The 15,810-nt window shown below is 40.4% G+C and overlaps 2 protein-coding genes and 1 long non-coding RNA gene across 5 annotated transcripts in view; 2 read left to right on the forward strand and 1 right to left on the reverse strand.

Moving 5' to 3' along the window:
- Positions 1–15,810, forward strand: part of LOC104452202 (amino acid permease 3) — an 80,002-nt gene that overhangs the window by 4,253 nt on the left and 59,939 nt on the right. The gene's annotated exons all lie outside the window — the stretch shown is intronic.
- LOC104418512 (SART-1 family protein DOT2-like) lies at positions 560–5,631 on the forward strand. Of its 3 annotated transcripts, XM_039314213.1 has the most exons (7): positions 560–1,008; positions 1,845–1,999; positions 3,497–3,663; positions 3,736–3,832; positions 3,983–4,203; positions 4,826–4,907; positions 5,355–5,631. In XM_039314213.1, the coding sequence occupies exons 4-7, from the start codon at positions 3,788–3,790 to the stop codon at positions 5,427–5,429; spliced, it is 423 nt and encodes a 140-aa protein (XP_039170147.1). In that variant the 5' UTR covers positions 560–1,008; positions 1,845–1,999; positions 3,497–3,663; positions 3,736–3,787; the 3' UTR covers positions 5,430–5,631. The 3 variants fall into 3 exon arrangements, with proteins under 3 accessions (XP_039170147.1, XP_039170146.1, XP_039170148.1); XM_039314212.1 differs by lacking the exons at positions 560–1,008; positions 1,845–1,999 and adding an exon at positions 2,375–3,302; XM_039314214.1 differs by lacking the exons at positions 560–1,008; positions 1,845–1,999 and adding an exon at positions 3,254–3,323.
- LOC104418513 lies at positions 7,044–10,425 on the reverse strand. The gene is made up of 4 exons (XR_005551733.1): positions 10,330–10,425; positions 8,664–8,798; positions 7,420–8,584; positions 7,044–7,370 (listed from the first exon to the last, which is right to left on the reverse strand). It is a non-coding gene; the product is annotated as an uncharacterized LOC104418513 (long non-coding RNA).

Consider the following 15,810-nt stretch of genomic DNA (forward strand, 5'->3'; position numbering starts at 1 on the left):
AGCTCCGAGTTGGTCGACCCTGAAGGGGAAGAAGAAGAAGAAGAAGAAGAAGAAGAAGAAGAAGAAGAAGAAGAAGAAGAAGAAGAAGAAGAAGAAGAAAAAGGCAAGGTTGAGCGACGGGGATGGTGAGGTGGCTCAGGAGGAGAACCGCAACGCTTTGTTGAATTTCAGGATCTCGGACGGCTTGAGGTTGAAGTTGAAGGACAATGGGATCGATGCGCTTTTTCCCATTTAGGCCATGAGGTTTGACATCATCCTCGATGGGACTGATTTGGTCGGCCGTGCCCGCACTGGCCAGGTATGAAGACTTTTTATTTGAATTCCGCAAGATTGACATGTCGATGGTCGCGTGCTTGGCTGAAATCTGCTAATTAACTGGCAAATTAGAGAAGTGAATGGTTTGGACGTGCAGTAATGACAGCGTGTGGTGTGGAAAAGGGTCACGAAGCTGACATATATGAAAAGAGAAGCAGGTTTTGTTGGCTCTATGAGTAGTGAATGGTTGATGTATGAGCTTGTTTTAATTAACAGCACAATAAAGCAATTATGGTGTAGAGCAACATTCTACAAGCCACTCCCGAATTCCCATGGCTCAGTCTTTGGTCATGGCAGGCACCGACTATCATTCCTCTCTGTGCGGAGCAACCGACAAGCTAGTGGATATGAGTTCGCATGCTTCCGTGGGGGTGGAGTTGAAAAAATTGTCTTCATCGGTGATGGACTTTGCAGAAGAAACCTCCCAGGTCATCCCCTGGTTTCTGATTTGGAGATCTCTGATGGGATTCTGGGGGATCAGGTTTTGTAAACTCCAAAGACAACCTTTCTCCTGAAGGTGGTGGTACTACAAATGAACTTGCTTCAATTATCATCACAACTTCAACGTGTGGAGGATCAAAGGCAATCCATCCATTTGAAGGAGCAAAATGATGTTTTCAGTTGTCGCAGCATCACTTGAGCATTCCAAGACAAGGTACAAGGAAATCCTTGAAACCTTCATTTGCTTGATGGGTAGGTAGCGCCTATGTTTCTCTCGTATTCAGTTTGCTTTGTCGATATTCGCTTTATTGGAAATCGACTGTATATACTATGAGAGGAGAAATTATATAATTTTTTTCCCACTTCTTGTGCTTATTTAGATGAAATGTTGTTTGGCAAGGTTGTTTTCCTTGAACTCTGTCTTAGCACTGAGTATTAAGTTGCGCTAGGCTCTAGCTGATCAATAAGAATCTGGTCCCTACTGGTATTTGAGTGTGTCTTACTCGCTATGCCACCCAATTGCATGGAGTTGTCAATTTTACAGCAACCTTCGTCCTTCTCTCGGCAAAGTTGTCACCTCATGACTCTGTTTATATATAGACTGACGACTTGCCCTGTCTGATATGAGAGGATGTTTAGGCCAAGATTGCTACTGCAGGCAAAAGTAAATCTGGAACCAATTCCTCTTTTCTTTTCGTCCGCTACTGTCGAATTTGATGTTGCAGTTCAGTTCACTTAGTGACATATGCATTCTCATTTTCATTGCAGTTACAATTGACAAGCAGTTCGAAGCTTTGCATGTTTTCTGCATTGTTTCTCAATTCTTCTGCTGGTCTGGCTCGAATTCATGATCCTGTCTTAGTGAAACAGAGAATTGGCTGAGATTGGCTTTTATTTCTCTCGAGGGAGAGGTTAATGGTAGTAGCATAGGGAAGAATAGGTGAAGGGTGTATGTAACTTAATCTGGCAAAATTGTTTTGTTGTTTTGAATTTGTATCTTGGTTGTCAATGTTTGGTTTTACTTATTTGCTGTTGTGCAAACTCATCTTCACCCAACTTTTCCTGATGGCACGACTTTGCATTTCCAGATTTCTTCCAGGTTCCTTAAACAAAACAGGAGAACTATAGATCCAGTAGGTAATGAGAAAATGAAGGCCAGAACCAATGTTAGGCATATTGTTATTCCTTGTACAAGCTCGGCTAGACCTCAGCTTATCCCAGACATAATATGATGTTACAGCAGGTTAGTTGTTTCCATTTTTATTTCTTCAATGCTGTGCTCTTTTGTTAGTCAAAAGATTTACTTGACACTATACACTTTTAAAACTTTCTTCTCTGGTTGGATTTTCTTTAGTGGAGGCCGTACCATAATTTTTACTGAGATGAAGGCATCTGCTTCTCAACTTTCTGGATTATGGCCTGGAGCACGGCCCTTGCATGGAGACATACAGCAAGCCCAATGAGAGTTAAATGATGAATGTGCATAATCTTTAGAGATACTAATACGCGTAAGAGTATTAACGTTGTAACACACTGAAGAGGAGATGAACAAAGAAGATAGAGCATGGTTTATTATACTAAATTACATGACTACAAATAGTTGGTTTGCGTGCTCTCTAGTTGTCAACCACATATAGCAGGTGACAATGTCGTGCAAGTTTATTACTATCTTAATCAAATCAACCAACCTAGTTTGCCTAGAAGTTCATTTTCTTGGAGAGTGCTGATATATTGATGTGTGGTGGTTTCACAAGGTATAAATGATTACAGCAATAAATGTTACATCCAGAGGCAAAGAAATTGGTCTGTAGCAAAAAATTCCCGTTCATTATAACATTTTTTCAAAGAATAAAGGTGGCTGATGCTTTTAGTGGGGTACATACCCTCAGATTTTCGAGTGATGAATGCATAGGTCTAGGCTTCAATAGAATGAATTATGAACATTTGCTTTTGGATCTAATTCAGTGGTAGGTCTGGCATCATGACTGGAAACAATATTCTTTTGTTAATTTGCAGGGGCTATCTGTTTAAGTGATGCATTCCTTGTATGTCACTTGTTTTCTGGTTTTGTGTATGCAAGTATTTCTAGAAATTAACTCTCACGCTCTGGGGCATGTTTGGTTACACTTAAGCAAAAGCGATAAGTACTTCCCGCTAAAATTTAAAATATTATTTGAATTTGACAAATACTATGAATGAATTATTTCTGAATTTATGTGTCGATACTCGAGTGTTGTGATGATTTTGAGAGTTTCAGATTTAAAAGAAGTGTCTGCAAGCCACAAGATTTATATTAAGCAAAAACAAAATGTAAAAGGCCATCTGGATACATGCTCAGAATGGCTACCAATGACCATCTATATTAAAATGGTCGAAACCTTTTTTGCCTCTTAATTGACACAAGACATGCTTTTCCTTGCTTAAACTTTGCTTCCTGAGTGCAAGTTACACTTGCTGGTTTCAGGTCTGGCAAGTATAGGATATTAGTGGCCACGAATGTGGCGGCATGTGGATTGGACATCAATGATGTCCAGTTAATTATCCAGGTATGCTGGATAATTCATATGGTATGTTTTGATTTGTTTCTCTTTTCTGTGAATATATGCTTCAACATCACATGTAGGCTCACACTTAACCCCCCCAAAAAAAGAGGCTGACTATTAGCACAACTGCATTGCATTTTCCATAGCTTCATTATTTCTATAGCTCGCCAGATGCTGAGGGCGATGTTGTTTTCTAGGCAATACTGGAGTAGCTGTCATGCTGTTCGATCCAAGAAGGGCAAATGTATCTAAGATCGAAAGAGAGTCTGGGGTAAAATTTGAACACATTGCTGCTCCGCAGCCAAGTGATGTTGCTCAAACTGCTGGTGTCGAAGTTGCAGAATCAATAAGACATTTCTGATAGGTACAATCATTCTTTTTGCTGAGAAGCTGAATCATTGCCTATAACAAGATGCTAATATCCTCCAAAATGCAGTGTCATTACGGCATTCAAGTCTGCAGCCGAGCAACTACTGAACAGGTCAGGCATGTCAGCAGTTGAATTACTTGCAAAGGCTCTTGCCAAGGCTTCTGTAAGTTTATTTTCCACTCACGTCTTGTTACTATAGCCTTGTAATACTAAATTCTCCATTATAATTTCTTTTTGCATCTGACAAAGAAATGCCAATTCATTACTTTGATTTTTTTATGCCAATCTTCTTGTTTTGAATGTTTTGCAACAGTTAATCCCAAAGGAAGCTTTCCGATTGCTTTCCCATAAATTTCATGGAAAAGGGCCTGGCAAAATGAAGCAAGAGAAGCGCATGAAGCAATACCAGGAAGAATTGAAGTTGAAGCAGATGAAGAATTCAGACACGCCTTCTTTGTTTGCAGAGAGGATGAGGGAAGCTCAAGCTCAAATGAAGACACCTTATCTTGTGCTTAGTGGTCATGTTAAGCCTGGGTATGTTTTCCTGTGTTAAAAAATCAAGTTACTAGTTCTTTATTCATTGACATTTAAGTACCTAGCATTTTAGATTAACCTGACTTTATAAGATGTCAATGTGGAGTGTCTTGTTCCATGACCAAAGTGCTTGACTGTCTTTACGCTTTGCTGCTTCAGATTTTCTATTTATCCCAAATCCCTCAGAGCCTGGGCTCTGCTGAGGAGATGTTTCTATTTGCTAATTTACATCTCCATGGATCACTGCCTGGATGATTCTTTCCATATTATATTTCCCCAGACATTTGAGGGGAATCTCCAGTTTCAAGACTCGTGAATTTGTTAACTAAAAAATCATAGCCTATGACCATGCATTATAGATCAACCTATATTTATAAGATGTCTCCATCTTTATGCTTAAAAAGGCGGCACCTTAATAGAAATTTTAGTGGTCTGACTTGATTGATGATAAACAATCTATATTTGAGAAGACAATGAGACACCATCTAATAAGTGTAAGCTGGACTTCATGCAATGTCTATTTACCATGGTAATTGAATGATAAAATAATGATTAGATTTTTGTTACTTTGTGCCTGTTTATTTAATTATTTTTTTTCTTTTTTCTTCTGGGGTATTTCCAGTCAAAACAGTGATCCAAGAAGTGGCTTTGCCACCATTGAGAAGGATCCCGGGAGCTTAACGCCCATGCTTGGAGATAGGAAGGTCAGTGTCGACCCAAGTTTGGATGTAGTGTTACTCTTATTTTGTTGCAAAAAGGAAATTGGTCTGTGTTTGTTTGCACTATAATTTTTGACGCAAATTATCAAGATGCATCTCAGGTGCAAGGTTTTCTATGTATGCGGCACCGCCGGGCTATCTTTTTAACACCACTTGGAATAATTTCTGAGTGTTTGCCACCATCAGATCATTTTTGTACTTCTGCTTCCAGATGCATTTTAGACTAAAGTTACTAGACTTTTAGAAGAAAAGCAAGGTCTTAGGCATCATGATTTTAGTGATATTTTTATCAAGCTGGGTTTGTCAAAATGGTTTTAGGGCTTCTCTCTTCTCCTTTTGTTTTCTTTTACCAGGGAATCTTTTTGTCCTGGCTTTTAAGGCACCTGCCCTTGGTTCATACTTCATAAGTTCTGATGTTCAGCTGTATTCTAGGTTGAGCATTTATTGGGGATAAAGCGAAAGCCTGAGCCTAGTAACTTGGGAGCACCAAAGAAGCCGAAAACTTGAAGTGTTACTGACAGGTCTTCTATTATTTGTTGAGTTCAAGCAACTTACTATTGGGGCTGGAAGTAACTTCAGGTCTAGGCATCGATTGCAGCTCCACATTACATTATTCTATATACCTTTTAGCTTTATCAACTATGAAGATCAAAATATAGATGCTCTTGTTGCTTTTGAAGATGTACTTAGACCTGTAATGCCAACAAGACAGGCGACAATATTTTAGAATTCTTTGTTGCCCGAGAATTGAATGGCACCTTTATTAGTGATCTTCTTCATTGTTACTGTTCTTAGAAATGGTTGTACCTGTTCCTAGGCTATGAGTTCCCTACCATTTTACGCCTCAGGCTATTAGTGATCTTCATTATGTTATAATGACATGACACTGTCAAAGTTGTCCTCAGGCTATGAGTTCCCTACCATTTTACGCTTGATTGAAATAATCCAGAAAGTAATATTCAATCGTGAACTCCTGCAAGTGAAAAATAATCTCTAGAGCAAATTATGAATAGGATTAATGAAGAGAGCATTCAACTACACATCATCAACAGGGGCTTTGCTTAAGCAACGAAAAGAAGGCAAGGCATATGCCTTGGCATGGACATACAACACCAGTCCAGCAACTAATGACAACACAATTGTTTTTCCTCTAACCATAAACAGCACGATCTTTTGAATCATATACAAATCTATTGAACAACTACAAGAAAACATATTTTTACTACTCAATCCAATAGACACAAGGACAGAACGGGTGCCCCTATGGCTTCAATACATCCATGACAAGTCTTGCCTGAAAGAAACAGATTCTGCAGCACCTTGAAGGCCCCTTTCTGAAATCTGAGGACAATCTTCCACCACAAGCAACTCTAACTTTTGTGATCCCACAAGTGGCTTCAGGCCATCATTGGTGACTCCTAGGCACTTTACCAATCGCAAGGTCCGCAAAGAAGGAAAGTGGATAACATGCTGCAGTCCCTCGTCACTTACCTCTTGGCATCTGACAAACTGCAAGAACTCCAAATACTGAGCAAAGCACAGTACCTACGAGCTTGCTTTTTTTTCTTATCCACATTTCTACCATCCCACTCAACAGTTTCTTTAAGTGTTTTAAGTGTTCCCTATTCCTTGAGCAGCTTTAGGGCACCCAACAACCCTTTCCCCACTGCAGCTTCATGAATTGTCTCATCCGGAACAAATTCCTCCTCATCCTCATTAACAAGACCTTCATCATTACCAAATTCTTTAAATTCTGTCCAGCCTCCAAGCTCATCTTTTACTTCATTATCAGATGTTACCGTGCTTCGTCTTCATCCATGAAGACAGGCTTATGAGAAATTGGAATGAGGGGTAATGGCACAATTTCAGTAACTCACTTGATAAGAAAATAACATCACATATTCTTTCAGACACCAAAGACCATATCAAGCAATTGGTGGATATAACACCGATTTGAAGAGGAAGTAATTTCAATTACATGAATGAAATCTCAAAATTGCAATGCAAGCCCAATATGCATGTCCCTCTTCCCTTCTCAGTACAACCAACAGCATTCTTAGCCAGCATATATCCTAAAAACTAACTATGGTTTTAAAACTAAGCAACTCCAATATGGCCAAAACAGTTGAATAAGTCCACCACTCTTCAAGATAGCAATCCCCTCGACTAGCAATTAGGAATTTAGTTCGGAAGTTAAAATGCATCCCAAATAAACAAGCTACTGTGACTGCATGAGCAACAGACTGCAAGTTGTATGCGAAAAGTTCGCTTGTTTGCAAGTTGTCTAGGATGTTGTTCAATGAGGCGCATCAAGTGCACTGCTTGTTCGCACATACACAGAAGGGAAATTCTAAAATAAGTCACTTACAAACAATCTTTCAGTATGCATACAGTGAAAGAACAAGAAATGTTGCTCATTGACCATCCAAACAATACCAGGATTCTAAACTAAACAGCCAACTTAAACTAGTTTTGACCCAATAAGCAGCAATGCTACCCAAATCAGCAAAAGGCAGTAATCTGAAAAATCTAGAGAACAAAATAAGGGTTCCACAGTTCAGAAAGAAAATATGATCGCAAATTGTCCAGGCCAACACAGAATTAATTGAATGTATACCTTCATCAACCTCAAGGCCTGAAACAAAACCTTCTATTTCTGTCATGACAACCCTGCTTTCCTGTGATTCTCCAATCGCGACACTCTGATTCTCCAAACATTGACAACCAAGATACAAATTCAAAACAACAAAACAATTTTGCCAGATTAAGTTACATACACCTTTCACCTATTCTGGTAAAGTAAAGCTAAAGAGCAGCGTCTGAACTTTACCTGTATCCTTCACCTTGCCTACAAGAACCAGAAGAATTGAAGGATAAGTATATCCACATCTATCAGCAATGTGGTTAGATAAAAAAAAATCACATAAGTGAGACAAAAATTCTCCAAATATCTCATGTTATTATCGATTTTCAAACTGTAGCCTAGATAATGCCTTACGTAAACCTACTCAGACAAGCCTCAAGCAAGCCTCAAGCAGAGGAATGGCAATATTGGTTTGAGCCCCTCTTAATGTATGCACAATAAGAGATATGTTACATATAGTAGAGCATTTAAAAGGCAAAAAGAAAATAAAGATCTTGCTCTTAAAAAAAAATTCAAAAATCTCTTTTTTAAAAAGTTCTAAGCAGCTGCATGATGCTGAAACTGAAAGACCTATTGTCAAATTTCAAAATATAACATCACTAACAATAATTGTAATTGCAATAGATAAGTAAAGCATATTTCCACCAACTCCATAGTGAAAAAAATTAGTACACACACGCCAAGAATTGGCTCCACATCTTCAAAAAAATCCATCCTTAGCATTTCATCCGCCTCATCAAGGACACGGAAGGTTAAAGAGCTCAAGTCAATATTTTCCCTCTCAATGTGATCCTGCCACAAGATGTAACAACTGTGAACATGCATTATTCCCAGCGGGTGAAAGAAAACCAAATAAGCTTCCAATTCAATGAATTACTTTCACACGGCCAGGTTTTCCAATCACTATATCAACCTGTCTCCTCAATCGGTTTTCCTGAGCATGATAAGGAGCTCCACCATACAAACAACAAGATGTTAAGCCCACTCCTCCACCATAAACTTCAAAATCAGGAAACACCTAAATAATAGGGTAAACGATGTCAGACATCTATCTCCGTAAAAAGATGAGATTATTTCTATAAGCTTGATTCCAATACCTGCTTGGCCAATTCCCTAGTAGGTAAAAGCTCCAAAACACTTGGTGGCCTACCACATCCTGTCTTCCTTGAGGTTTTTGCAGGCCCATTCGTCAGAGATTCCAAAATGGGCAAGACAAAAGCCAGAGTTTTGCCCTGGTACAATTCGCACAGTGAACAAGGTGATGATCAGTGCTAAAAAATAAAAACCCATCAACTACAGAAATGAGGAAGCAGTTCGAAAACTCATGTTCCTAGCAGCCAATCATCTTTAAAAAACTTGAAATGCAACTGCGGCCAAACAGTCTTCACGCCACTTTTGGTTTTCATATGTCAAATAACACCAATGAACTAATGTACAGATGACTGCCACAAACCAGAAGATTTATTTAGCTATAGGTTTTTTGGTCGAATTATCAGCTGTAGGTTTGAATGCCTTCCGCAGTACAGTACCTTCAATGAATCTGTTTTCCCTCCCCAATTGACTATGAAGAATTAATGACCTAAAAATCTATTCAGGCCAATGTCCTAAAATTGTCAAAATGAAAAATGCCCTTGCATACTGGGCCTTGCAATTCTTCTGCATGGTTGCCATAGATTTTCAGCAATCAAAGCAACAAAAACAAACCGACACAGACACAACATCAATGGGCAATGCACGGCAAGATCTCCATGACCGAAGTTATGGAGAAGTCGAACCACCATCACCATCAGAAAGCGAGAAGAACAGAGGTCTTAGTAGTAGCTATAAAACTGAATTAGCAGCATTACACCCTTTCGCATGAGATTTTTTACTCGATCCTTGATTTTTCTTAATTGGACCGCCATTACCAACACCTTTGTAGACTAAATTCACTACTCTTTCCTGCTTACTGCTTGGACCAGAAAAATTGCAAAGTTCAATAAATAATTTATCGCTCAATTGGGTGTACCACTGCCTTCCGTGGCCATTGAAGAATACTGATCTTCCCTATGCTACTACCATTAACCTCACCCTCGAGAGAAATAAAAGCCAATCTCAGCCAATTCTCTGTTTCACTAAGACAGGATCATGAATTCGAGCCAGACCAACAGAAGAATTGAGAAACAATGCAGAAAACATGCAAAGCTTCGAACTACTTGTCAATCGTAACTGCAATGAAAATGAGAATGCGTATGTCACTAAGTGAACTGAACTGCAACATCAAATTCGACAGTAGCGGACGAAAAGAAAAGAGGAATTGGTTCCAGATTTACTTTTGCCTGCAGTAGCAATCTTGGCCTAAACATCCTCTCATATCAGACAGGGCAAGTCGTCAGTCTATATATAAACAGAGTCATGAGGTGACAACTTTGCCGAGAGAAGGACGAAGGTTGCTGTAAAATTGACAACTCCATGCAATTGGGTGGCATAGCGAGTAAGACACACTCAAATACCAGTAAGGACCAGATTCTTATTGATCAGCTAGAGCCTAGCGCAACTTAATACTCAGTGCTAAGACAGAGTTCAAGGAAAACAACCTTGCCAAACAACATTTCATCTAAATAAGCACAAGAAGTGGGAAAAAAAATTATATAATTTCTCCTCTCATAGTATATACAGTCGATTTCCAATAAAGCGAATATCGACAAAGCAAACTGAATACGAGAGAAACATAGGCGCTACCTACCCATCAAGCAAATGAAGGTTTCAAGGATTTCCTTGTACCTTGTCTTGGAATGCTCAAGTGATGCTGCGACAACTGAAAACATCATTTTGCTCCTTCAAATGGATGGATTGCCTTTGATCCTCCACACGTTGAAGTCGTGATGATAATTGAAGCAAGTTCATCGTAGTACCACCACCTTCAGGAGAAAGGTTGACTTTGGAGTTTACAAAACCTGATCCCCCCAGAATCCCATCAGAGATCTCCAAATCAGAAACCAGGGGATGACCTGGGAGGTTTAAGTCCATCACCGATGAAGACAACTTTTTCAACTCCACCCCCATGGAAGCATGCAAACTCATATCCACTAGCTTGTCGGTTGCTCCGCACAGAGAGGAATGATAGTCAGTGCCTGCCATGACCAAAGACTGAGCCATGGGAATTCGGGGGTGGCTTGTAGAATGTTGCTCTACACCACAATTGCTTTATTGTGCTGTTAATTAAAACAAGCTCATACATCAACCATTCACTACTCATAGAGCCAACAAAACCTGCTTCTCTTTTCATATATGTCAGCTTCGTGACCCTTTTCCACACCACACGCTGTCATTACTGCACGTCCAAACCATTCACTTCTCTAATTTGCCAGTTAATTAGCAGATTTCAGCCAAGCACGCGACCATCGACATGTCAATCTTGCGGAATTCAAATAAAAAGTCTTTCATACCTGGCCAGTGCGGGCACGGCCGACCAAATCAGTCCCATCGAGGACGATGTCAAACCTCATGGCCTAAATGGGAAAAAGCGCATCGATCCCATTGTCCTTCAACTTCAACCTCAAGCCGTCCGAGATCCTGAAATTCGACAAAGCGTTGCGGTTCTCCTCCTGAGCCACCTCACCATCCCCGTCGCTCAACCTTGCCTTTTCTTCTTCTTCTTCTTCTTCTTCTTCTTCTTCCCCTTCAGGGTCGACCAACTCGGAGCTGGTCTCGCTCGTCTTCCTCGTCGTCCTCGCACAACTCCAGCGCCTTCCTCTTCTTCTCCTTCTTCGCATCCCCTTGATGCTCCAGGAGCTTCAGCTGCATGGATTCAGAGCCTTTGCTGCCGCTCTTCTTTTCCTTCCTGTGCTTCTTGTCCGTCGTCGGAGACTCGAAGCTGCCGTCGGCCTCGAGCTAGACCTTCGCCTTCATCTTCTTCTCTTTGCTCTTGCTTTTGGATTTCTTCGGGGATTGAGCTGAATCGGACACAACTATCGAAGGCATCGATGAAGCTGTCGAAAACGGCAAGAGGAGTTTAGGGACGGGAGGGGAGGGAAGGGGTGGTTTCGTCCTTTCTTCTCTTCTCCTTCTGTCACTCCGTGCTCCATCTCCGCGTTGGAAACAGTCGAAGGCGGAGGCGGACGCAGAGGAGGCTCGGGACCCAGCTGCGATCGGCGGGGCTCTCGGGGCGATGTGCCAGCAGCAGACCGGCGATGCTTTTGGGGAGGCGGAGAAGGAGAAGAAGCATGAGGCCCTCAGGTCCCGACCATCGACCTCGAGGACATAGAGTCCAAAGACCTCACGGTGGCTCGGAGTCGGAGTTCGTCGGAGGGAATTGAGGTCCAAAAGTTGCCGATAGATCAACGCGAGCGCAAACCTTGTGCTCCATCTCCGTGGGAACAGTCAAAGGCGGAGGGGGTCGGGACCCGACGGCGACTGGCGAGGCTCTCGGAGGAGGCGACTTGCCAGACGCAGATGACCGGCGAGGCTTTTGAGGAGGCGGAGCCGAAAGCGGAGGGGCTGGAATGCGCGGAGAAACAGGTCTCGTCGTTCTCTGTTCGTTCGTTCTCTTAAGAGGAGAGAGAAAACCCCTTAAAATTCAATTGATGAGAGAGAAACTTTTCGGGCGGGAGCTTACGAATTTCTTGACCCATTGACCTGTCTTTTCCTCTGTCAGCGAGCCGAGCCAAGCCAAGCCGAGCGAGTCCTTTCATTTTCCAGCGGGTCCCCCAGGACAGGTGTCGATAGCTGAGTGGTCGATAGCTGAGTGGTACGTGCGCGCCATGTCAGCAGATGACGTGGCATGCACGAACCACTGAATATTTTCTCGGCTAGGCTACTTGCGAGGAAAATATTTTTTTTTTCATTGACGTGTTTCATTAAAAAAAGAATTCCTCTGTTTTCCCTGAAGAGTTTCTTAATATTTGTGGTTCTTTTCCCCGGTTTTGTGACGGCATTGACACGACAGCAACGTTCCCAAAAGACAGGCGATTCTCTGTGGGAGTTCGTCCGTCTTTCCTAATGAGTCGTGAGAAATCGTTTCTTGAAAATAAAAACGAAGAAAAGAGACAAGGACCTGTGCGTTTCAGACGACCATCGTCGTCGAAGCATTTGGAGCCACCTTGCGGTGGGACATCAATGGAGACATCGTAGACCTGGTTGTTGGGGTGCTGGTTCTTCACGGCACAGTTCACACCCATCTCTGAGATTAAGCGGAAAAGCGCAAGCTAGAAGAGCGTAGAGAATGTTATTTTCCTTAAGCTGATTCGAAGATTAGAGAAGCTTCGATCTTTATGCGCCGGAACGAAATGGGTGACTCTCTTCCTTCCGCTTCGACTCTCGACTGGGGTATCGTACAGCTGAGTGAGAAAGAAGCCGAGAGAGCGAGGGAAGGAGAGAGAGTTGGATATGGGAAACTGAGAAGAAAGAACGAGAGAGAGAGAGAGAGAGATCGTGCGTTAAGAGTTGCAAAGAGAAGATTGCATTGAGGGATGCAAGGAAACAGAGGGAGACATGTAACGAAAAGGACAGCACTGAGGGAGTGTGGCCTTAACACGACACCGTGGTCAAACCTGCCGCATCCATTTAGTTCTGCGTCCAATCATTATTGGTTGTACCCATCCCCTAAATGCCCATTTTGTTATTGATATTTAAAGATAGTCGCAGGAAAAAGTTTAAAACTTTTTCCGTACAATTAAACCTTAAAACTTATAAAAGATGCAACGAGTCGTATAATTTATTAAATTAATACAATCAAATCTTTCCGTTAACTTCATAAAACTTGGCTGATGAAAGATGCTGATATGATTATTTTTTTTTATTATATATACTACACGGTGATAGTGTAGCTAAAGTGATACCGCTTTGATTTAAATCTAATTTTCGATTAGAATTTTATTTAAGTTAAATTAAAAAAGAAAAAGATAAATGCACTAGAATCCCTCGCCGGAGGGGCCAGCAACTCCACCGGCCTTAGGCAAGGGTGACCAGCTTGTTAGCCCTAGGCAAGAGTTGATGAGGCTCACCCAAGTTTGCTTCGCCCCTAACCTAGACCTAGGCGACATCAGGGCAGTGACCCTGATAAGGCTAGGGCGAGGCCTTGTTGGCCCTAGGTATGGCCAGCGAGGCTCGCCCAAATTTGGGCACCCACAACCCATATCTAGGCAAGCCTTGCTAGCCATCACTTGGGCGACTCTCGCCTAAGCCTCATCGGCCCTCACCTAGGGTTGACAAGCCGAGCACCCTCTCGTCACCCCCTGCAATAGTGGGCAGTGGTAGTACCCCACCAACCCCTACCATTCTCTCTCTCTCTCTCTCTCTCTCTCTCTCTCTCTCTCTCTCCATCCAGTTTTTTTTTTAAATAAAATTTAAAGAAAAATAATTAAATAATGCCACCTATGAGAGAGAAAATAAAATGCAACACCATCATTTCTTGTTAGCCAAATTGATGGTGTTAATGGAATAACTTGATTACACTCATTTCACAAATTTTAAGATTTTATTGTACTTTGTGAAATTTTTAGGACTCAGTTGTACTTTCTAATATGTTTAGGATTTCTTGTACATTTATCCTCGAAAAAAAAAAAAGAGCCATGTGAGAAGTCGGGTAAGGGTGGGAGATGGCCACCAGGGGTCGTTAGGCCCTGGCTAGTGGCCAGTGATCCTTGCCTTGGAGGAGAGTTGCCTAGATCTAGGTGAGAGCTTGTAAGGCCTCACCTGTGGTCAACAAGGGTTGTCCCTTCTATTGAGGCGGGAAGGGCCACAAGTTTCTTGCACAAATCATTTTTTTCTTTTACCTAAATTTAACTTATTTTTAATTTGAATAAAATTTGAATTAAAAATTTGATTTAGATTTAGACCAAAACGATGCTGTTTTAGTCTCATGTTTCATGTTTTAGGCACCTCATTGCCGCATAGGAAAAAGAAAATATTGAAAAAACACGTCAACATTTTTCATTAGTCAAATTGGATGGAATTAATGAAATGATCTAATTGCACAAATATAATAACTTTTAGGACTTGATTGCATATTTTGTAAGTTTTAGGACATAATTACAATTTTATGACAAGTGTTGAGACTTTTAATGCATTTATCCCATTTACATAGGAATCAAAAGAAAAGGTATATGTTACACTAATTAAATCTACCACATGTAAAAGTTTAAGCCAATTGACGAAGGTATGATTCAATTGAACATAAATAAATGATAAAAACATCTAGAAAATCAGCTGTAATAATTATTAAATGATCCCTTGTGGAACAGCTGCACAAGCAAAACTTTTTATTATTATTCCCAAATACCGTTTCTTTTTCTCTCTCTCACTCTATACTCTACTGACTTTAGATAATATTCATTTTATTTACTAAAATAGTATTAATGTCGTAATAGTAGAATAATTAGCTCGATAACATTCCGCGATATACAATTGTGGTAAGTTTTATACTGATAGCATATCGAATAATTGTTAATAATACGTATAACAATAAGATAACGTTTAATATCTACTAAAATATGCTTTTGTTTAATGCTAATTATCATTATTTTCGTAATACATTTGCTATAATTCTTTTAGTGACTTAAATGATTATTAACATATGGATTGCCTCCAATTCCATATGAAAATATATTTCTTTCACAATATATTAACCAACATTAACCAACATAATTATCAACTACCTAAACTGCTATTAGTTATAATTATATGAAGTTTGCAATTTCATATGTAATGATGAAATTACATTGTTAATTGACATTAAGTTTTATTATTAATAAAGTTATACATAATAACAAAATCAATTGCATATTGTCTATGCTGAATCGACCTAGGCAAATTTGTCACCAAGCAATTGGAAAAACAAACACACGAGTTTGTTATCTAGTTCGTTCAGTTGGGAAAATTATCAAAAAGTTCTAAATGTATTACAATTGTGTCAATTCAGTCATAGTATTATAATTTTATCAATTTAGTCTCAAGTCTTTTGATAATTTATCAATATAGTCCAATCATTGATGTAAATGTTAGCTATTATATGTGGCATCACCGACGTTGATATTGACAATTTTACAATTATTTATTTTTTAATTTTTTAAATTTTGAATTATTTATATATTTTTCCTATATTTTGGGTGACCCCTGTCGGCCACCAATTGTCGGTCACTAGCAAGGGTTATGGCCCTTGCCCAAGAACAGTAGGCCGTGAGCGAGGGCCACAACCCACGCCAAATCTGGGTAAGGGCCACCTCCCTTGCCTATGGCCGGCAATGGTGGCCCTTGCCCAGCCCT

Source organism: Eucalyptus grandis, chromosome 6 (genome assembly GCF_016545825.1).
Source record: "Eucalyptus grandis isolate ANBG69807.140 chromosome 6, ASM1654582v1, whole genome shotgun sequence".
Classification (NCBI taxonomy): domain Eukaryota; kingdom Viridiplantae; phylum Streptophyta; class Magnoliopsida; order Myrtales; family Myrtaceae; genus Eucalyptus; species Eucalyptus grandis.

Excerpts from the sequence above, each read along its gene's own strand:
- LOC104418512 (XM_039314213.1), top strand. The coding sequence starts at position 3,788 with ATGTCAGCAGTTGAATTACTTGCAAAGGCTCTTGCCAAGGCTTCT. Across the intron at positions 4,204-4,825 it reads AGTGGTCATGTTAAGCCTGG|TCAAAACAGTGATCCAAGAA; the intron begins GTATGTTTTCCT and ends GGGTATTTCCAG. Across the intron at positions 4,908-5,354 it reads CCATGCTTGGAGATAGGAAG|GTTGAGCATTTATTGGGGAT; the intron begins GTCAGTGTCGAC and ends GCTGTATTCTAG.